This window comes from Brassica napus, chromosome A9 (assembly GCF_020379485.1).
Source record: "Brassica napus cultivar Da-Ae chromosome A9, Da-Ae, whole genome shotgun sequence".
Classification (NCBI taxonomy): Eukaryota; Viridiplantae; Streptophyta; class Magnoliopsida; order Brassicales; family Brassicaceae; genus Brassica; species Brassica napus.
Window position 1 is genome coordinate 6048946 of NC_063442.1, and position 23359 is coordinate 6072304.

The window sequence follows — 23359 nt, forward strand, 5'->3', positions numbered from 1 at the left end:
ATTTGTTAAATTATAACATGTGAATCCCGTACTGTGAGTCTCATCTTTTAGGGTTCCATCGAGTCACAGAACTCAAATCGAGGGTTTATTTGTTAGGGTTCCATCGAGTCAATTATATTTTTGTTAGGGTTCGATCGAGTCTGGGATTTGAAATCGATTAGAGGTTTATTTGTTGAATAGAGTCGATCTAAAATCGATTTGGGGGTTTATTTGTTTGGGTTCTTTGTTTGGGTTCGTTAAAGATTGGGTTGTGTTTCAGAGTAGATTTGAAATCGATTAGAGATTAGTGTATCTCTTACTTAACTGTTTCAGAGTAGATTTGAAATCGATTAGAGATTAGTGTATGTTCTAATCATTTCTTCTTTGTGGTGCAGATGGATCCCGCAGAAGAAATTAGACATTCAAAGAAACAAAGGGAGAACTGCAACATGTTATGGTTCGTCCAGGATTCACAGTACGGGATTCCAAGAAGGTGTGCTTGCGGTGGGAAAATCATTGACGAAGTCCGGAGGAAGGAAGACTACGACAGTCAGCCTGGAAAGCGCTACTTCACGTGCATCAACTATGAAGTAAGTTCTACTTTCTTAATAATGTTCTTACAAAAAAAAAAACATGATCTGAACTAATATTTGTTTTCTGTTGTGAACAAGGATGATGGGTTGCATTATAGTCATCCTTGGGTGGTTGGTGTCCAGGAGGAGATTGAAAGGATGAGGAAGCGTCTGGAGGATGCTGAGGAGGAGATCAATGGGGTGTGGAATCTCAAGTTCCAGATTCAGACCCTGCAGGTAATTATATTTTCCTGTTTTTTTTAGAAGAAACCTTGGTCTGATAGTCCTTAATGAGTAACTAAAATTGTATTATTGTTGTTTCTATTGGCAGGAACAGGTTAGAAGCCTCTTAGTCCAGGTCGCCACCCTGGAGAAGGTGTGCTTCGACTGAAACTCAGAGGTAAAAGTTTAAAACCCATCTTATGCTGAACGTGTATCATCTTGTTTGGTTCCTGTGCTTGTATTAATTTTAAAAACTAGACCTAGAGCGAAAAGTACAGTCGAATTAAAGATCTGTTAGTTGGTTGCTTGGTCTTAATGGTTGAAGTAGTAGTTGATTGTATTAAGTAGTCGATTTGATGTGTCATTACTTCTCTCTGTGAAGTAGTTGCTTGCTCTATTAGCTTTTATATTCAATGTTTGGCAGGTAGAGTTTAATTTTTAACTTTTATCTAAGCTAAAACTAGTTTAAATAGAGAACTAGAACCCCATTAACTTAATAGAATTATGGAAAACTTTTCCGGGTTAGTTTCGCTACTCTGTTCGCAGAGCAGTCCAGCAATGGACTGCCAGTATGCTGAGGCTGTAGCGAACTCTCCCGGCTTAGTGAAACCGGCAACTAAGAGAAAGTGGACAACAAAAGAGGACCTTGTGCTCATCAGTGGTTGGCTGAACACGAGCAAGGACCCTATTGTCAGTAACGAGCAGAAGGTTACTTCCTTCTGGAAGAGAATTGAGGCGTATGTTAATTGTAGCCCTCTGCTCACTGGCTGCGTTCCTAGAGAATGGAGTCAGTGTAAGCAGAGGTGGGGAAGGGTCAACGAGCAGGTCTCCAAGTTTGTGGGAAGTTATGAAGCGGCTCTGAAGCACCAATCAAGTGGTGAAAATGAGGATGATGTCATGAAGGCTGCTCATGAGATCTTCTTCAATGATTATCAAGCGAAGTTCACCATGGAACACTGTTGGAGGGAACTGAGACATGATCAGAAGTGGAAGTCAGTTTATAAGTCAAAAGATGGCGGCAAGGAAAAAGGGAAGGAAGCTGAGGAAGTGATACCTGAGGAGGAGGTTAGACCGCCTGGTGTCAAGGCTTCGAAAGCAGCCAAACGCAAGAGGCACGGCCATGAAGCTGCTTTCGATCAAATTGAGAGTATCTTGGCTGAGAGAAAGAAAATTTCTCAGCAGAAACTCCTAGATCGTCTCCTTGCCAAAACTGATCTATCTCCTAATGAAATCACCCTGAAAAACAAACTCATTTCTGAACTCATTGATTGAATTGGTTAACTTGCTTGTTCGAATCTCTGTTATTTCTTTTGTTGAACTCGATCTGTTTAGTTATTAACTTTGAGGTTGCCTTTTTCTTTTGCAGGTTTCTATGTCACGGGTTGCTGTGTCTTTTGCTGGATCACGGGTTCATATGACTGGATCACGGGTTGCTGGTATTAATAAGTCTGTTGTTGCTTTGTTTGTACGGGATCAGTGCTACTATGTCCTTTTGTTTCACGGGTTGTACTATGTTTCATCACTAGTTTATGTTAGTCACGGGTTGTACTATGTAACAAAGAAGCATATATAAATATGCTCTTGATGTATGTTTCAGAATCATAACTCAACTACTTCTCTTTCTGTCTTTGTCTTTGAATTTATAAATTTCAACAACACCACTTCTGAAACACTTGATCAACGACTTCTCTTTCTGTCTCTGTCTTTGAATTTCAAACTTTCTAGAACACAACTTCTGAAACACTTGATCAACTACTTCTCAAGTTCATGTCTTTGTGAAACACTTGATCAACTACAAACGAAGAGGACAACTTGATCTACTGCCTCACCCAACCGAGAACAACACAAGCAACTTCACAACTACGCTTCTACTGCCTCACCCAACCGAGAACAACACAAGCAACGTAAGCTCTCAATTTTAATTATTTTAATCGTTGCACTCGTTATAATTTTAATTGCATTATAATTTTAAGAGAAACAATATGATAATTTGTTATATTTTGGAGTAGAGGAAAAAAATGATAATTTGTTATTTTTTTGGAGTAGGGAATAAAATTGATAATTTGTTATATTTTGGAGTAGAGAATATATTTGATAATTTGTTATATTTTGGACTAGAGAATAAAAATGATAATTTGTTATATTTTGGACTAGAGAATAAAAATGATAATTTGTTATATTTTTGGAGTAGAGACTAAAATTGAAAGAATGTCAAGCTCCTCAAATGATGAAGTATATGAGGTTTTTGAGGAAACGGTGGACCAACAAATCGATGATTTCATCGATTCTGTTCTAACCAAAGAGCCGAAGAGACGAGTATACATCGAAAGAGATCGGGAACAAGGACACAATCAACTATGGCAGGATTACTTCAGTGAAAATCCTACATACACACACGACATGTTTAGGCGGCGTTTTCGAATGAACAAGTCTTTGTTCCTTCGCATTGTCGAACGCCTAGGTAATGAAATTCCATACTTTCAGCAACGAAGAAATGGTCATGGAAGGAACGGCCTCTCTACACTTCAAAAATGCACTTCAGCCATCCGATCGTTGGCATACGGTCACGCGGGCGATGTCAATGACGAATATCTCAGACTTGCTGCAAGTACTGCAATTTTATGTTTGGAGAATTTTGCGGAAGCGATAATACTTTTGTTTGGAGATGAGTATCTAAGAACACCTACAACAGAAGATCTTCAAAGACTACTTGACGCTGGAGAGGCACGCGGGTTTCCGGGGATGATAGGCAGCATCGATTGTATGCATTGGGAGTGGAAAAACTGCCCTACGGCTTGGAAAGGTCAGTTCACACGTGGTTCAGGAAAGCCGACAATTGTCTTAGAAGCTGTGGCATCACAAGATCTTTGGATATGGTACTCATTTTTCGGATTACCAGGTACCCTTAACGATATCAATGTTCTTGATCGGTCACCAGTTTTTGATGACATTTTACAAGGCCGAGCACCTAAAGTGAAGTTCAAGGTCAACAGCCACACTTATCGTATGACCTACTATCTGACCGATGGAATTTATCCTAATTGGGCAACATTTATCCAATCCATCCCGCTTCCTCAAGGTCCTAAAGCCCAAAAATTTGCAGAAAGACAAGAATCAGTCAGAAAAGATGTCGAACGGGCATTTGGAGTCTTGCAATCGAGGTTTGCAATTGTAAAAAACCCTGCTCTAAAATGGGACAAGGAAAAGATAGGAAAGATAATGAGAACGTGTGTCATATTGCACAATATGATAGTCGAGGATGAACGACACGGATACACTCTAGCTGATACATCTGAGTTCGAGTCAGGAGAATCTAGCCGAAGTGCGAAGGTGAAAACGAGAGAAAGTGTGAATGTCGATATGATTAACATTCGCAATCAAATTCGGGATCCAAGCGTACATGAGCGTTTGAAAGCTGATTTAGTTGAAAATGTTTGGGAGAAATTTGGTAATCGTGATGAATAATCTTTCTATGTTCATGATTTTTCAATGTATTGAATAAAAACTTTTCATAAATAATGTAAAATTTTTAGTTTCTTAAAAAAAAAAAAAAATTTTAAAAAATGTTTATATTAACTTTTTTTTTAATATTATTTTATTCCTATGAACCCGGATTTAAGGTTCATTGATGGAGGAGCACAATTGATCCGGGTTCAACACTGTTCCCGGACCCACAATTAAATACATAAAAAATACATGTGAACCCCAATAGGGGGTTCATTGATGTACATGCTCTTAGTTGGAAATCCATCGTCCCTAGAATTATATTGTCTGCATGAGCATATCAGAAGACATAGTTAGAATCAAAAGCATGTTCGCCGTTATGGACATGACAAACTAGCTGAAATATTACCATGTTTCATGATTGAAGATTAATCTCGGGGTTTTGTAGATCGAGAATGATCAGTATATGTCGCATTTGCTTCTTGTGATGTTATACTTTTTTTAACAGATATTGTACTTTAGATAAATTTCATCAACGAAATCAATATATAAAATTTACATAGCTACCTCTTGGGTTTCGTTGTGACAGATATACCACGCAGCTGAACAAAGAAACAATGAGTAATCCAATCTATTGTCACTCCCCTAGATGGCCATTTACGATTCAATTACTACCAACCACCATTTTAGTGTGATCCAGGTCGAAACAGATTACATTTCGAAATTCCCAGCTTCTTCCTCCACATCAGGAGCGGTCGTTTGACCGATCAGTCATTTTCTCTCTTGGTTAGACTAGCCAATGCTACCGTAAATAAACTTAACTTTTGGTTAAATTGACCTTAAGCCTTCTTTCTCTTTTTGATGTCCAAACTTGAACTCACTTATTTGTGTTAAGTCTTTCATTAAATGCCAAACTTCTAACGCTTTTACCCAATGCATCTTCAAACAAATTTACTGATAGAATGACAATAATTTCCATCAAAGCATACATGGTCCCTGGGAATATAAAAACTTCTCTAACCAGGATTTTTGGTCCCAACTAGAAAGAGAAAACAAATTACACACAGAGAATCCACATGGAAAAATAAACGAGATGAGATATAAAAAAACACTAAGAAAAGAAAAAGAAAAGAAAAACTAATCACCAGCGAGGAATCTAATTATATTACAATACCAAAGCGCTTATCAATTTAAAGCCTTTGACTTTGACTTCACCAAGGAAAAACATGGGCCTGCCCTTATCTCCTCCTCCTCTCCGGCGTCCAATGCGGTAAAGCTGGGCTAAAATGTGCCGACACAACCCTAGAATCAAGTAGCTCCACTATAGGTGTGAAGTTCACGCACCTCGGTACCTTGTACTGGTTAATTGACGCACCTCTTGAGATGGCGTAGTCCATCAACTCCTCGAACGTCCCGTTTCTCACCACCCTAATCTCCAACGGTCCAACCGAGTTATCAGCGACTCGGCATTGCCGGTAAACCGAGTTCAACGACTCTTCCATCTCGAGGCAGCACCGAGTCAGAGTATCATGACTTGGTTGCCTCTCTCCCTCCCTCACTAACAACTCCCAGTACAAGACGTAGTGGCCCGGGATCGTGCTAGTGTCTGCGTAGCTAGTGTACTCCGCTACGCGGGTGCCGCACTCTTTGAGAAGCAGCTTTGATGCGTTCTCCACCGCTTTCTGAAGCTCAGACTCGTCGGTCTTGTCGGAGTCGATGCTGAGGAGGACGTTCTTCCTCCTCACGAAATGAAACTGAGGTGCTGAGTTGTGGAAGCCCGTGACTCTGAGGATGTCGCCAACTCGGTATCGACATAGACCGGCATAGGTCGTGACAACGAGTTCGTACTCTTTGCCAATCTTCACATCAACAAGTTCAACGGCCTTGGAGCCGCCAAGAGGGATAAACTCGAAGTAGGCCATGTTGGGCATAATGGTGTACGAAACTTCAGATGGTTTGCTCATCGGGTTAAGGTTTAAACCAAAGTAGCACTCGGAGGAAGCATACATAGTGCAAGCCATGGGGAGGCCACCGCTATAATATTCCAATGTTGGGATATATTGAGCCATGGCTCCAGTTACGATGACATCAAGGTACTTAGTGTTGGGCCAAATCCGGGTGATGATTCCATCCCAATTTTCCATCTGGCACTCCTGGCGGATGAACTCCGCCAGGTGCTGGTCCGGTTTGAGAATATCAGACATGCACTGCCTTATAGACGGGTCGGTTATCTCAGAGTCGAGGGAACCTGACTCAATGTCGTTGGCCAAGCGAGACCAGTGAAGCTGGAGGAATCGGATGGCACGGAGGAGACCAGAGGCAAAAACAGCGCCCACACGGAGGACAGAGAGGCGGTCAAGGAGGCCGCATAGCATCTGAGAGTACATGCTCTGGAAGGAGTCGGGACAGAGAATGGCTTCGTTGGGACTAGTGTACACGTTGTAGGGGTCGTATGGTCGGGACCTGAATTTATCACTCTTGTAGTAGCTGGTTAAGACTGGTCGAGCCGGTAGCCCACCCGGTGTCTTTGTTTCCGACTTAACGAACAGGAAGTACAATCCCTTTCCTTTATCTAGTCCTGGCACATACCTGTTCCAGAAAAGACAGAAAATGGTCAACGCTTGAACTAATAATAAAGAAATTTAATTAACAAATATGTACAGTCTACAGAGTTTTTATTTTTGTTTATTATTTATTTTGTAAAGAAACATTAGATTGAATTTGGACCCGAGACCTACAGTAAATATTTTTTTGTTAACCTTGACACACCATAGGACTAAGTTTTATCAATGTGAAGGACTTACAAATTCATGACGGGCATGAGGAGACTATAAAGAAGCTGGCGACGGTCGAGCTCTTCTTGAATGGTAGGCATGAGTTTCCTCTCTCCGGCTGAGGTTCCGGAGCTGGTGAGGAACTCGGAGATGGGATGGGCGGATAAGATGGGAGATCGGTCTCCGTCAGCAATACGTTGGATCTCGGGCTGGAGATCTTCGTAGGTAATGATTGGAAGCTTTGATTTAAAGGTATCACGGTCTGTGGCACCTCCAAGGTTGAAGCGACGGAGGTACTCCGTCTCAGCGTTGCGTCTCAGAATCTCCGCTAGGAGGTTTTCTTGAACCGTATCTGCATTTCGAGTCATTTCCTCGATGAAACGGAGGGCTTTCGCGTCTTTTTCACACGCTGGAGGTCCCAATGGCGACGAGAGGCTAGAGTCTACGGCCATAGTTATGTCTTTTCTTGTTTCTCTCTGATTTATGGAGAGGAAAAAAACTAAACAAGGACAAAGAAGTTGAGTTAGAGAGAGAAAGTTTGTGTTTATTACAAGTTGGAATGTGTTTTGGGATTGAAGAGCTTGGTGGGGGTGCCTATTTATATAGAGGCTGGTGGTCTGAAAATGCCACGTCACATGGCCAAACAAACGTGAGATCGGACAATAACCTCAAATAATCTAAACTTATTACTTTCCAATCTTAACTAAGATATTGCACGCGCACCTCTAGGACAAATCTCTTTTATGATCTATCAAATTATTACACAACGCAATGAAAACATTTTCTTAAGCAGGATATGTGTTTTACCATAAGTAGTTAATATATACTCCATATATATAGTTTTTTGGTGTAAATGTTAAGAAACCATATATATAGTTTTCTTTTGACTTGGCAATGCAAATAAGACTATCTCCAACAAGACACCAGAACACAAAATTTGGTGTGATTTTATTTCCAACAAGACACTAAATTTGATACCATCCTATCAAATTTTGTGTAAATCTTTAAAATGTATATTTTATTATATTTTTTTAATAATATAGTTCAATTACTATCCAATTTGTAATTAAACACTAATATATTGTATTATTTGTATTTTAAATTTATTTTTACATTATTAAAATACTAATTTTTTTTTAAATAAATCACTAAATGACTATTATCATTCATCATTTACAAGTAAGAAAAATATAAATCGTAATATAAATAGGATAAAATAATTATTTATCAATTATAAATAATAATAAAAATATAAAAAATAAAACTGAAAAATCAAATAATATATAATATTTTTTAGTGTAAATTTTGATGTCATTGTTGTAGATGACAAAAAAATTATAACACCAAAACACCAAATTTGATGTAATTTTAACACCATATTTGGTATCATTGTTGGAGATGCTCTAAGACACAGAGTAACACAAACAAACATATCAAGAAAAGTAAGTTACAAGAGAAAACTGACACTGGTAATTGCCATAAAACGAAGTTTACGTATAAAACTTGATAGGACGGAATCTTCAAAAAGATACCGCCAACTATGGTAAAAAAAAAACTTCCAAAAACTAAAGAGTGTATGACTTTTCTGGTAAACTGGTAAGCGGGACTATTTTAATGGATAACTAGAACTTGACCCGCGCATCCGCGCAGGTGTTAGTTTTTTTATAAATGAATATTTATTTCTATAAGTGATAATATATATTTTAAAATTTACCCATTCAATTTTTTTTTTTTATATATGACATTTCTAAACACAATAATTTTATAGTTTATATTGAGTAATTTTATTTTATCACATAAACCCTTAACTATATCATCCATTTATTTAGAATATGACCTGTAAAGTCACACAAATGTATTTTTATTTTTTATGGATCAAAATTTTATGATTATATTGTTGTATAAACTGTTTTTATGGATCAAAATTTTATGATTATGTATAATAAAATTGTTGTATACTATTTATTATGTATATGTGGAATTAGTAAAATAATTACCATATAATGTATGTAATTACGAAATGTATATATAGAATTAAATATTTTCAAACACACATATGTATAATAAAAAAGGAAAAGACAAAGAATATTAAAAGTTAAGTTTATTAACTATTGTTGCCATGATCTTTTAGTTAGAATATGATTTTGGAAATACATTAATTGAAGAGAAAAGACAAAAATCCTAAAGAATAGGTTAATTAATAATTTCAGTGGCATGCCATTGTAAATATAGTGGAAAACTAAGGGATAATCTAATTTTGTACTCCTCTTTTAATAGATTAGATGAAAAAGTTCCTTTTAGTCAATCTTAGAAATTTCGGGTCCTTTGGTCCACGTTTTCCTCGTGGGCATGAGGTAACTATTGACAATATCACAATGAAAAGTTCACATTTAAAGAAATTTGGGAAAATTGTTTTTTTAGAGCAAAAAAATGGTAACTATGTCCCTTTATACTAATCTATACTACTTTATGTCCCATTAGACTATTTTTTTCAAAATGGCAGTAATGCCCTTAAAATTATAATTTTTTATTCTTTTTTCGTTTTTTTTTTTTTTTTTTTTTTTGTTCCTTTTTCGTTTTTTTTTATTTTTAAAAAAAAAATCGATTTTTTTTTTCAAAATATAAAAGTGAATATTCTCAAATATTTTGTTTCCATATTTTTAGGAACTGATTTCTTATCCGTAGAATACAACTAATATGTAGAAATCGGTTTCTACAGTTTTTTAGAATTATAGTAATGTTTAGATTTTGATTTCTACATGTTTTAGATTTATAGTAAATCTGTAGAAGTCGGTTTCTACGTGTTTTAGATTTATATTAATGTGTAGATTTTGATTTCTAAAGATTTTAGAACGATAGGTTAAGCGCGGAATTTGTATTCTAAATATTTTTAGAATACTTCTATTTATGTAGATCATGTATTCTAAACATTGTAGATTCAATGAAAAAAGTGGATTTCGTTTTCTACTTCGTAGAATGTCATTTCTACTTTATTTAGAACATAATATGAAATTTATAATTTTAACTTTTTTATAACTGGAAAAAATATCACTAAGTTCATATAGGTATTTTATCAAAAGTTACTATTTTTCCAAAAAAATTTTGTTTGTAAAACTATTTATTAAATTTATTTTCAAAAATATTAAAGGGTGTTATAGGAAAATATGACACAAAATATAGATTAGTCTAAAAGGACATAGTTACCATTTTTTTGCTCTAAAAAAACAGTTTTCCCAAGAAATTTTTTTAATTTGATATTGAGTTAACCAGTGGAGGTAGAGCTCAAACATGTGTAAAAATAAAAATTAAACACACTTATAAATAATTAACATTTAAATTAGGCTTTTGACAGGAAGGAGACTGGAAAGACACTGGCTGGAGAATTGTGTTGTGGAGATAATAAAAGATAAATTAGTAGATTAGATACTAATAAAATAGAAATAGAGATGAGAACACAAGAAATGAGGCAACAATAAAGGAAGGGATGTTGAAGGTGAAGGGAACAGAGTAGGACCCAAAGAGAACGTCAACATGGCACGATAAGAGGGATTTGCATGTGGGGTTAGGCCATAGCCATGTCACCATCTTTCTCTACGCGTTTCTCGTCTCTCCCCACTTTATTTTCCTCATGTATACTTTATTATATATATTTATATCAACTCAAATATCACTACTACCAGCATTTTAGGGTTTTTGATTTCTTAATGGTAGAATCGCTACATGAAGAGACCGTCAGTTGTCATGAGTATTATAGTTCGAAGTAGGCATGCGACTTCTAGGCAAACCAAATAAAAATCAAACCGACCAAACTGAACTTTTTGGTTTTCAAAATTTTATTCAATTTCGAGCTCTAAACCAGCGGTGCAGCTCAACACTTGTAAAGTTATCAATTTCTCTATTTTCTAATATATGCATATACAGAAAATAGATTAATTGATAAAGAATCAAACAAACGGAATTGGTCACTTCAAAAGTGTTGAACTGAAGTACTGAACTAAACCAAAGTTTTTTTTTTTGACTGATAAACCAAAGTTTTAAGCGGTCAGTTTTGGAAAATTATGATAATTCAAAATATATGACAAACAAAAAAAGCGAATCATATAGAAGTGAACTACCTAAACTCGCATGTCTTGTTGGAAGAGTCGAGATATGGTCATTGAGTTTAATGTTTTGTTGTCGTCATGTTTAGAAGATTGTCGCATGTGCCACTAGCTACCCGAAAAATGAATAAAAGTTCCAAGCAAAATAAATCATTGTAACACTATTTTTTGTAAATATATTAGGAGTTTCGAAAGAATACGATGTTTTGAACCATTGAAATTTAATGGTAATCGAGATTAAATCTAGAACTCTTGCGGGTTTGTAAAAAACATTAGGTTTTGAGTTTAAAATTTATATTCGAAAAGGGTAAATTTATTTATCTCCTCTCAAATCAAAAAGATCGAAGCGGAACGAGAAACGGGGCCCTGACAAAAGGGAAACGTGTTGCTGGTTTGGTAGTCAGAAAGGAATGGCCCCCTTGGGCACATGAGACAAATGCCTAATTCCATACATGCATGTTTTCTTGCCTCACCATTTTCAGTTTTCCACTATACACTAATACTAAACTGATGGGTCATCACGGTTCTCTATTCCCTATTTATTTAGAACTCATTTAAAGGAAGCAATCAGTTAAACTTTGCTATTTCCGTTTGATTAATCAATTTTTTATTTAATATATATATAGGTTTCTAAGTTGACAAAATGTTTTACCAAAAAAAATTACAAAACAAAAACACCAGTAAGCTAAAACTATTCTTTTTTAAGGGAAATTGTTTTTAGGCCAAAAAATGATAATATGTTCCATCAGGCTAATTTCAATTTTGTATCATTTTGCCTATAATGCCATTTATTATTTTTGAAAATAAATCAAATAAATAGCTTTACAAACCAAAAAAAATTAGAAAATAGTAACTACTGATGAAATACAAATATTAACTTAGTGGTATTTTTTCCAGCTCTAAAAATGTTTAAATCATATTTTTAGATTTTGTTCTACATAAAGTAGAATTGACCTTATACGAAGTGGAAAATGAAATTCACTTGTTTTATTGAATCTACTATGTTTCGAATATGTGATTTAGGTAAATATATAATAGTAATTTAAATATATTTGGAATATATATTCTGCGCTTAACCTATCGCTTTAAAATCGATAGAAATCGAAATCTACACATTACTATAAATCTAAAATCTGTAGAAATCGAGTTCAAACATGTTTATTGTATTCTACATATAGTAGAATACATATTTTACGGATAAGGATAATCAGTAATATGAGAAGAAAATATGAGAAGAAATCTACACATTACAATAAATATAAAACCTGTAGTCTGTAGAAATCGAGTTCAAACATGTTTACTGTATTCTACATATAGTAGAATACATATTCTACGGATAAGAATAGTCAGTTCCAAAAATATGAGAAGAAAATATTTGGAAATATTCAGTTTCCATATATGAAAAAATCAAAAATAAAATTAAAATATATCTAAATATATAATAAAAGATTTTATTAATTGTTATTAGTTATTTTAATTATAAAAATATATTTTGTTATAATATTAAATATATCGAAATATATTGTAATTATTTATTAATTGTAATTACAATTTAAAATTAAAATTTTAAAGGCATTACTATCATTTTCAAATATATGAGATTAGTATAATCAGACCTAATTATCATTTTTTGGCCTAAAAAACAATTTTTCCTTCTTTTTTTTTATGTTTAGAGTATTTCCTTTCTAACGAATGCGAAGAAGTTCTTCGCAATATTACATGCTTATCTTTTCCATTTTAGAACTACGTATGAAGATGTGCGTGGATGGTATTTTTAGGGTGAAAAGTAGATTACATAATTTATATATTTATTTTGAATTCTTAATCTTTGTTCTAAATCACAAGAGGTGCTCTAATTCTCATTCTTCTATGTTTTATGTTGATTATATACCACCGGTTGGGGTTTTGAATTGGTATCTAGATCAAATTAGTATAGCTAATTGTTGGCAAAAAAAACATTTGTTGTAAATTATCTATAAACCAATTATCATTATTTTCATATTTAAATTTTAGGTTAGTCATAGTTTTTTGGTCATGTAATATGTAACTTTGTCATGCATTGGCTAATTCAATTGTAAGTGTTCTTTTGATATTTGGGAAAATTTAATAAGATGAAATTTATTCTACTTTCAAAAAGCGTACTTTATTTCTCGGAAAATTGTTCATCGGGGCAAGCCATCGTTGTACGATTTGGTGAACACGGTAGGGAACTCGATCACATGGTGCAAACTCAATGGTAAAGAATGTCACTTGAGACCCTTGAATATTTATATAACTTGTCACTGCCGGTCTAGACTATTAATATGGCACCAAAAGCATACAAAAAAAACTCCTAATTACAAAACAAAAAATCTATATAATTAAAATAGTAAAAATTTTATTAAAATTATGTTGTTTTCAAATAAAATACAGAAAACATCAAAATATTTATGAAAAAAAATATTCTGGCTTTTTCCAATAAAATAATTTACTAATTCAAATAATCAAGTGTTTTAGTTAGCTTGTATATCATCTATCATTTGAATACATAGTGGAACATAGATAATCGTTTATGAAATTCAATGAAAATTATATTTCTGCAGGAGCAACTAAAATTAGAAATGTCGATAAGCAGTTTCTTTTGTGTTTAGACAACAACGATCCATTTGTTTAGAAATTTCAGCATGTCAACCGTTTTTGTAATTGCATTTGACAACACTTCTAGTTCCAATCCTATTTACCCATGTTCGGAACTACGCTGCGTGGTACTCAGGCGGTAAACCTGGACCTAGCGAGTTACCAAAAAATCGGGGAATACACGGAGGTTACGCAGAGTCTAGTTTCAAATACAGTTTAATATATTTAGCTCATTTTAAACATGATGATACATATTCTTAGATATAATTATATAATTTTTTATATATAATTTTAAACAGCCTATCTTTGATTCGTCAAACATTTAGATTATAGTATGTTTGGTACGAAAAAATCTCTAAATGCAGTAATTATGTGTTTGTTTTGGGTTTGATAGCTAATTGTAATTATTTAGTAATGAATAATTACACATAATATGTCAATAATGAGTAAAAAATAATTAACCGTATTTCAACTTTACACGGACGATAAAAGAAATTAGGCAGTCTACGCGGGAATTAGATGGTCTTACGCGGATCAACACGGAATAACGCCTAGATACACCGATTTGGGCATATTCTCTGCGGTCAACTTCCGAACAATGCCTAGGCAGCCGCGTTTTTCCACATGGCTATTTACTAGTAGCATTTTTAACAACCCAAAAATCTAATCTATATACCAGAACAAAATATCTGATAAAATCCTGTCAATATCAATCTCACCTTGCATAATTTTATTGAGGTATGCGATAATTTTATATATGTTTGAATTTCAAAATTTTCTAAAAATTTACAACTTGTAAAAAGAAGAAATATAAAAAGACTTAGAAGATGAAACTTTTATCTTTTTTTTTGTTTTTTGACATCGAAAGCTCCATATTTTATTAAGGAACTATTAAGAAGTTGGCCTCATAAGCCATTCAACTTGGAAACTGAGTGTTTACATGGGAGAACGAGATACCTCGAGAACGAGCTCCTTGTGCAAGTGATCGGCTCGAAAATTTAGAGATAGAGGAATAAAAGATATGGACCGAAAGTTAAACATGGAACGAATAAAATGAAACTCATCAAATTTAGCTAACAAGGATGGCCATTTTTCTTCTTCGTCTTCTTCAAAGAGATTGACTAGCTGAAAGCAGTCTGTTTCGAAGGTCATTGAGCTATGGTCCAACAGGCCACTAGACTCTCATGTTAAGTCATGACCTTAATACCAGATGATAACCGAATGTGATACAATAATACAAGCCATGATATTAAAAAGTATGTAGGTATAGAGTATGTGAACCATATGCCTGTCTATCAATTTTTAACTAGTTGCATCAACACAAAGTAATTTTCATCTATACTATTAAAATTAAAGTACAAATATAAACTTACCCTTAAAATAACTTTTAATTACATTATAATGCCATTGGAAAACTATGTAATCCTAACTTTCAGTATTTGTGTTATTTTATCAATTCAAATAACCATAAAACATATCTAAATTGGTTTTAAACTAATTAATATTACAACCAAATTTGCTGCTGATTGATTTGGCCAACGTAACCACTTGCATAACCATATTTAATATCACGATGGAAATATCAATTTCTTACTGATTCATTTACTATAACCATTTCATATTTACCATTCTTATATAATTTTCAACCGAACTGTTTACAATAATCATTTTCTACCAAATAAATTTACTGCAATACATTCTCCCACGTGACCAAATTGATACTATCAATTCCTACATTTTATTGGTATGAATTATGAATATATTCTTCAACATGTTTATTGACAAAATAATAATTATATTACCGGTGCATACAACATACTAAAACAGTTTTAAAATATGACATACAACAGTATTGAATTTTTATAGACAGTTTTAAAAATAAATCCGCAAATTAATTCGATTTTGATAACATAAAATATCTCACGTTTTAAAAACGTGGATCAAAATCTAATTTTCTTTAAAAGTTCATCCCATGCTTAATTTTTTTTTTTTAACATGCTTAAATTTGTCAGCTCATTTATTATTATTTTAATTTCGTTTAATTTAAACTTCAATTATTGTTGTATCATAATTATTTAAAATGCTTCTCAATAATATACGTGATGATATATAAATGATATTCACACAAAGCAGTCCACACATTTCAGATGAGGTCAACAGTTAGTTGGAAAACCGGAGGTTTCATGTTGCATTACTGGCGTGTTGCTGTTTCAGAAAAACAAAAACAGATTACAATAAAGAATGATTTTGTAGATAAAATGATTGAAAGAACATAATGGTAATTACAATAAACATATAATATTTGGGCAGACAGGGGAAATAAAGAAAGGAACCGTCTCACCGCCATAAGATCTTCGGAAGATTTGAAGTTCGTGGACTCCATTCATCACGTGCGCTTCCCTTTCCTCTCGCCTTCCTCATCCTTTGTTTTTTGAACATAAATTGAAGTTTATATTAATTTTCTGCAGTTTAATCGCCTTGCATATAATGCAACAACCTAATAAGTATTTTACAACAAACATTAAAAAAAATATTTTTCTTTATATGTAGCTATTTTAAGATAATTATTTTTTGTTTATTCATCTATATGTGTTTGATATGTGACTTTAGTATTTATATACTTGAAGCTACGACATATATTCCTAATAACCATTTTTATATTTTCGATGATAACTTATGAACACATAACTTTTTTTGACTAAATGCTTTATGAACACATAACTTCGTCAAAAGGTTATTACATATTATATTTGATGTGATAATGCATTGAAGAAAATGTGAAAATATTACTGTTGGTAATATTTGTTCGGTAGAAGTAAAGAGATGTTCTTGAACTTCATTGGAGATAATATATGACTGTTAAATCTTTTAATATATTTCGAAATACCATTTGGTAGTTGGTACCACTCGCTTTATGAACATACTCTTTTTTTTTTTCTGAACAACTTATGAATACAATAAATACATAAAAACATTTATATACATTTTTTTTTCATTTTAGGAACAAAAACATTAAGACCACACAAAATATCTCTATTACTAACGACTGATAGAACAACGGGACCAACTCTAAGATACAAAATGAAAATAAATTAAATTATAAGAAGGAATAAAACAATGTGGTAGAAGAGAGTAGAGGTGGCATGTGTCAGAACTTGTTTTCAGTTAAGAAGTCGTTGCTGCTTGTTTCGTAGGAAGAGGCTACTCACACTTTGACACACGTACCAGCTACCCCAAATCCAACCTTTTCACATTACTTTTAAATTATGTTTGTTTCATTTAGATATGCGAACATGTATGATGATAATCAATTATATTTTAAATACGATTTTATTTTTGTTAATAGAGACTTCGTGACTACATCAATACCCTTTTCAGACAGACGATTAAACATGTTAATTAATTCAATTTTCTCTTGTTGGTGTTTTTTCTCGGAAGTTTCTTAACTTCTTTATTGGCACGTAGTCAAAACAAATTGCCCTTTATTTTCATTTTACTTGTTTGAGCCCTTGAGTTAGTGTGTTTAACTTACAAGGAATCCATCTTTTAATGTAGTCCTTGTGTAGTTGTGCAACACATTGATCATTTTTTGAATAGTTTCGCTTTCAAAGAATTTCACAGTTTGATTATGATGTATGGAATTCATATAAACAAATAGGAATAGTCCCATGTAATTATCGCTTAACCTTTTTCAGTAGAACTATCTTGGTTAGAAAATCTATTAAAGTGGCTCGACCTATATGTGCCGACCACATTCCGAGTTTTCACTTATGCATTGTAACAAAATGTATTTGCAAATTTCGATGCTTCATTAACAAACAATCAATTATGGGGATTGACGTAGACTTCGATTACATGCAACTAAACTGAAAAACATTAAAAAGTATCAGAGGGAAGTTTCTGTTATATTTCGTTTGCATGTGCATATAATAAAAAGCAATTGAATGTTTTCAATAACGTAAAAGATGATTGCGTGTTTGGAAAATATGAACAACCACACGAAAAGGTTTTTGTACGAACGGGATTCCGTACCCTTGTAAGTCTATGTACAACCAAGCATCGAGTCAGAATTTAAAAGTACAACAGGGCATCGTAATCTTTGAGAAAAATAATACATGCTTCACTTGGCATATTAAGATTAATGATTGAATTTCATGTTCATAGTTTAAAATATGCACAATTATTCGGTTGATTAATTAATAGTTATCACACCTTCCTTAATCATTCAAAACTGTTTTATGTTCTTTGACCAATTGTAGTTGAGTTGGAGAACATCTAGAGACTTGTTACTTATTTTTCGTTACAACCAATACATATTGTTTTTTCTGACTAAAATTATTGCTCAAATACCAATACATATTGTTATAGGAAAAACTTCAATTATCATAATTTATAAATAGAAATAGTTGAAAATTTGGGCTCATCTTGTGTGAAACAAAGAACTAAATAATGAATTTTAAAATAAATATACAAGAATTTAGATTAATGTTGAAATTGAACTCGGCGTATCCATAGATAGCACGATTCGATGGTGAATATTAAGAAAGTTTTCATATGTCGGAACTCAGCGAATAGATAAAGAAGATGTTGTATATATCATAGAGAAGTCGTCACGAACATGCTGTCATAGTTAGGCTGTTATAGAGGAGGTGTCGTGGATGTGCTTTTGTTCAGGCTTCTTATTTTGTGGACGAGCTGCATGGCTGTTCTGCGTGGTCATGATCCCCGTTTTGGACGAGCTGTTCAGATGAACCGACATGGACAAGTCATTGTGGATACACCGTGATAGATGAACAATCATGGACAAACCATCATGAATGGGCTTCTATGACGAGTTTACGGTAATGAAGCCATTGATATGACGATGAAATCTTCTCGATGACGGGATCGATGTGATGACATAATCGATATGATGATGCGATCAAAGTGTTGAGGATATCAGCATTATAACGTTATTGACATGATGATGTGATCGGTGTGTTGACATGTTCGGCGTGATGATGAAAAAATTGATGTCAACTAGATCAAAGTTAGACAAGATCGGTCTTTGTGCGTTCAAGATTTGATGAAATGCTATAAAGTATAAACCATCGCTGATACCGAATTATTTTTTTTATCTCAGTTTCAGCCCATTTCCGTATACAAGGTGAATTGTATTTGGACCAAAAATAAGTAGTCTAAGGCCCATATAAGTTTATCTTGGTGATTTGTGAATTCCCCCCCTGTTGTCCACAAAAAAAAAAGTGAATTCCCCACCTCGCCTTAAATGATTCTTTAGCATCTCCCAATTTTGTCTTTTTCCTCTTCCCACTTAGTGTAGATGAGCTCCATTATAGTGTTTTAGCTACATCAAATGAGTATTTGGAGCTCTTAATGTGATCTGCATTTGTAGCTGACTTGAATCCCGCCAATACCCTCATGTTCATATTTGACTGGGTGATGGTCAACCGTATAAGCTCAAGAAGATTGAATGATTTAAGGGACTGCCTGAGGTGCAAGTGAACGAGAAGTATGTGATCTTGGAGTGGTGACATGACACCGAATAAGAAGAAAAATGTATATTCGAGAAATGTGTAACTCTTGACTACATATATATGAGAAGACCTAAATGAGTTAAGGTTGGCCGTTAAGGACTGAGATTAGAGCACTCAGAACAGTAGGATTATGAATTACGGTTCTTGGTCAGTGAGATCTGTGAGAGAAACAATTGTTGTTACATTAAGAGATCTTGGCAAGTTAGGAAGTGGTCGTGATACATAAGTTGTGTGTAGTCATGTAATTATTGATTGAACAAGACGGTTAAGTTTGTTCAAATTATTTATAATAAAGGTCTTATGTACACAGTCTTTGAAGAAAAAAACTCTTATCTATAAAGTCTTTGCATTATCCATTTTCTAAGTTTTTCATTTGGTCCTCTACGATAAATATCGTCTACAGGTTGAGATTTTAGGAAGACAGTCTCCGTGGTTTAATTTTCTATTGAATTGTTGTCTTCATAATCAACAAAACGCTTATGTGCAACTTTACAAAAAAATTATGTCTTTTTCTTTTTCGTATTTGTGTAGTTATTCAGAGAATCCAAACTTTCAAATAAAGTTATGCTTTTTCCATTATAAATTTCGACAATGCAAATTTCCGTTCCAACAATTTTGCGCTAGAAAAAGAGATGAATTCTTTTACTCAAAACAACCACAGCAAAGAGATAGCGGCATCATCTCGTTTTGAGGATAAGGCAACTAGACGTCGCAAGAGTGTTAGTGATGCAGAAAGTTCGGCTGATATTATCTTTAAAACAACCTTCGAGTGAATAGAAATCTATCTTTCTAAAATCATAGAAAGTCCTAGCCCATTGTTTAGACTCTCTGGGGAAACCTCTATGGCCCTCGGCACGATTAACCTCATGAAACACACTTGTAAGTTGTAACCTTTACTAAATTGTGGAAATTGTAAGAGAAAGATTCCATATGTTCACAACTAGGGAAATTCCATTATCAACAGCTGGTTAGCATCTTATGCTTTCTTGGGCTTACTAGTGCCGACAAACAAGATTTCATCAACCAAATAGACTTTTCCAAAGTTTTGTTACAATCCCTGAGATAAACATTGCAATGACACACAAATCAAGATTGCTTGGAAAAGTCCATAGAGAGTTCCACGAAGAGCACCAAGTTCAATGCGAAGGTTTTTAGCAAATTGGTTGTTTTCTGCGTAGTACAATCTTTGCAGTTCCTCTAGGTACTTGGAGTTTATGGCAAAGACTCAAACGAAACCAACAAACAATTACCATAAATAAGAAATGACCATGAATTTGAAGAAAAGGGTAAGGGACAATAGAAAGATGCCCTGCTAAATATCGCCAAGTTCAGAAAAATTGTCACTAGATTCTACTAAGTAGGCTTTGAAGGTTTACCAGAAACTGGAGCATGACGATGATCTGTTACAGGTAAAACCAAAAAAAAAAAAAAAATTCATACTCTCTTCTCCCTTGATGATGTATATGCAGTGCAGAGCCCTTGAGATTCCACTGATGTGGCTTGTTTAGTTTTATAATCTTTGGCTGAAGTACATGTTCATGAAATATCTTGAGGGGTTGAATCCACTTAAGATCACTGCGAGAAACAAACTTTAAGATGACATTCTTTCAAGAAAGAGGAATCTGTGAAACCAATTTAAAGCTTACAAATAGGGGACAGGACAATCACGATCCCAATTGGGTAGAGGAAGAATGTTGTTCGTTCCAAAAATGGAAGCACTGGTATTAGATTCAAGCAATGTTGTTAGCTCAATAGTTATAACACGCATCAGTTGTGAAAGAAAGAAAGAATCTATGAGACTTACCGTCATATCCTAGGAAGTTAAGATAATGGTAATACGAAGCCCCGACCATGAAAAGCAGATTCGAAAGTAGTAGAGCGATGAATCCATGAGTTATCAGGAGTGGTGATAAGAAATAATGAACGACTGTAGCAATACAAGAAGAAACTATAAGTCATAAACATATTTCAAAACTGAGTTATGTGTTTAAAGGAGTAATTACCGTAGAGCAGCACAAACATTGGAAAGAACGAGTTGCAGTGAACATCAAACGTATACAGCCTACAGAGAAATAACACATACAAGGCATGTCTTAAACAAGCTCACACGGATAGAGAGAAACTATGATAAGGAATATGGATATTGAACAACAAAACAGAAAAATCTGTTGTTTAGTATCGAGTTGAAATCAATAAACTAACCATTCAACGCGTTGTTCCACCACATGACTGTTAGGAGCCTCCTCGCGAAGGTAAGAGTTCGTCAGAAACCTGGGAGTCGTATCTCAAGTTAGAGAGACTGTCAATTTTGATATAAGAAACCACTTGAGAGATTCAGTGCTAGTTCTCAAGAGTGTATGTCTTGCACTTTATAAATGAGTAAAACAGTAATAGTAAGATCAGATAAGCAGCACCCATCAGTATGGGAATAATAGTGGCACGAGCAGTAGTAGCAGGCGTTGGATGCAACATAATATTTAAGCGATGTGACGGAGTATGTCTATGCACCAATAAAAAATACTTACCAACAGCATGTAGCTATAACTGCTCCAGTGATTAAGAAATGGGTGAGGAACACCGATACAACCACGACGACGGCATGAGAGCCACTATGGTCATACCTGAAGCAGAGACAGAAGACTACAATCAATAACTGGAAAAAAAATTAGAACAAATTCGTTTTCCAAGGCAATATTTTTATTAACTATTACACTCTACAAAATGCAAAGTAAACAAAATACTTACGTGGCACAGTAGGCTAAAGTTGCAACAATAAGAAGCAGGCTACAGATCACAATAAAAGCAGGGTCATCACGTGCCCATTGGTTTTTCGTTTCTGAGAGAAAGAAAGAAAGAACAATGGAAATTAAAGCAAACGCACTTAAAATTTTACAAACTTATACCAAACGTTTAGCTTATTAATAACTGGTACTAGCATTAAGTATATAATATAGAGAAGGAGAAGCCAATAAATAAAAGATGCTGCAAGTTACATATTCAGATTAAATAAGCCCTGATCACACACATTGATAGTAAAACTTGGATGGCTCGAGATCCTTTTCGCAACAGAAGAGTAAACCGTATAAAAGCAAAAACAAAAGCAGACTGCAGTAGCATAAAAACATAAAGCTTGTTAATGAAAGTTGAGCTTACGTTTGTGATACTTGGTGTGTTGATAGCTGGTACCATAGCGCCACATGAAAGAAAAAAACATACAAAAGTAAGAGAACAAGAACTATAAATATGTAATACCTTAGCCAAAAAGTTCCCAACTTGTTGGATTAGACTAGGACAAGCTCTATTCACCTAGAAACTTAAATGATTAACCAGTTCTGAGTCTAACCTTATCATCTTATCAAATACAACAGCTTAAAGGTTGAATTAAAAAAAAAAATCAAACTTTCAAAGAGTCTTACACAACTTTGGGAGATGTACAAAGGTTAAGCATTTGCCAGAAAGTGTATTCAACATCCATTTGCTGCCACTGCAATGAACAAAGGGAACGTTTCAAGAAAACGAGATCATCATCATCACACTCCAACATAATATCAGAAATCGCTAAGCTACGATTACGAAGGACGGACGCAAATTAAAGCTAAATCCGATTCGAGTTCTCCACTATCAGACCATAATTTTACGAATCTGAGATGAAATCGAGGATTGGGGGAAGCGTGAGATGTAAGGAGGAAAGAGAACCTTGACGATACGGCGAAAATACTGAAGGAACATTGGGTTGGCTCGGGATGAAGAAGGCGAAGAGCGAGATCTGGAAGTTGTGGGCAACATCTTCTCCTCCCTTTGTTCCTGATCCAGATGTTTGATCTTCTTCTTCTTCCCTCTCGAGGTTTGGGAGATCGTTTGATCCGAGATCTCTCTCTCTCTTCTCGCGTTTCCCTTTGGTTTGTTTTCGGTTTAGGCGGATGATTGATTGTTATTATTGGTAGCTTCCTGCTGCTACCGCACTAAACGCCTTTTTGCCATTGCGTTTGATACAAAACGTTTGATGATTTCAAGTCTAAAATAAGATTCTAATTATGCTTCGAATGTTACGAACCGCTCCGCCCCGCAGTTAACACTAACAAAATCTCTACATATATTATATATCTATACGTTTTTAT

At 34.3% G+C, this 23359-nt stretch overlaps 4 protein-coding genes across 4 annotated transcripts; 2 read left to right on the top strand and 2 right to left on the bottom strand.

Annotated features, from left to right (window-relative positions):
* The first annotated feature begins 1331 nt into the window (after positions 1-1331).
* On the top strand, positions 1332-2045 carry LOC111198995 (glutathione S-transferase T3-like). Its single transcript, XM_022688390.2, has one exon. It carries the CDS (start codon positions 1332-1334, stop codon positions 2043-2045), a length of 714 nt encoding a protein of 237 aa, XP_022544111.2.
* Positions 2046-2981: 936 nt separating this feature from the next.
* On the top strand, positions 2982-4238 carry LOC125577995. Its single transcript, XM_048740222.1, has 2 exons — positions 2982-3534; positions 3712-4238. Exons 1-2 carry the CDS (start codon positions 2982-2984, stop codon positions 4236-4238), a joined length of 1080 nt encoding a protein of 359 aa, XP_048596179.1.
* A 929-nt stretch (positions 4239-5167) lies between these two features.
* LOC106432954 (probable indole-3-acetic acid-amido synthetase GH3.1) lies at positions 5168-7576 on the bottom strand. The gene is made up of 2 exons (XM_013873800.3): positions 7022-7576; positions 5168-6806 (listed from the first exon to the last, which is right to left on the bottom strand). Exons 1-2 carry the CDS (start codon positions 7441-7443, stop codon positions 5456-5458), a joined length of 1773 nt encoding a protein of 590 aa, XP_013729254.2. The 5' UTR covers positions 7444-7576; the 3' UTR covers positions 5168-5455.
* A 12897-nt stretch (positions 7577-20473) lies between these two features.
* Positions 20474-23198, bottom strand: LOC106432947 (protein unc-50 homolog). Its single transcript, XM_048739598.1, has 10 exons — positions 22938-23198; positions 22658-22725; positions 22395-22420; positions 21987-22077; positions 21767-21862; positions 21444-21512; positions 21245-21303; positions 21046-21168; positions 20888-20959; positions 20474-20816 (listed from the first exon to the last, which is right to left on the bottom strand). The coding sequence occupies exons 1-10, from the start codon at positions 23025-23027 to the stop codon at positions 20752-20754; spliced, it is 759 nt and encodes a 252-aa protein (XP_048595555.1). The 5' UTR covers positions 23028-23198; the 3' UTR covers positions 20474-20751.
* Between the last annotated feature and the right edge of the window lie 161 nt (positions 23199-23359).

Bases quoted from the DNA above. Each gene is read 5' to 3' on its own strand.
- LOC111198995 (XM_022688390.2), top strand. From the start codon at position 1,332: ATGGACTGCCAGTATGCTGAGGCTGTAGCGAACTCTCCCGGCTTAGTG.
- LOC125577995 (XM_048740222.1), top strand. From the start codon at position 2,982: ATGTCAAGCTCCTCAAATGATGAAGTATATGAGGTTTTTGAGGAAACG. The intron at 3,535-3,711 runs GTATGCATTGGG...ATCGGTCACCAG, and splicing joins GATGATAGGCAGCATCGATT to TTTTTGATGACATTTTACAA.
- LOC106432954 (XM_013873800.3), bottom strand. From the start codon at position 7,443: ATGGCCGTAGACTCTAGCCTCTCGTCGCCATTGGGACCTCCAGCGTGT. The intron at 6,807-7,021 runs GTAAGTCCTTCA...TTTCTGGAACAG, and splicing joins CTCATGCCCGTCATGAATTT to GTATGTGCCAGGACTAGATA.
- LOC106432947 (XM_048739598.1), bottom strand. From the start codon at position 23,027: ATGTTGCCCACAACTTCCAGATCTCGCTCTTCGCCTTCTTCATCCCGA. The intron at 22,421-22,657 runs GTAAGACTCTTT...CTATGGTACCAG, and splicing joins TGTACATCTCCCAAAGTTGT to CTATCAACACACCAAGTATC. The intron at 21,169-21,244 runs GTAATTACTCCT...GTATTGCTACAG, and splicing joins AATGTTTGTGCTGCTCTACG to TCGTTCATTATTTCTTATCA.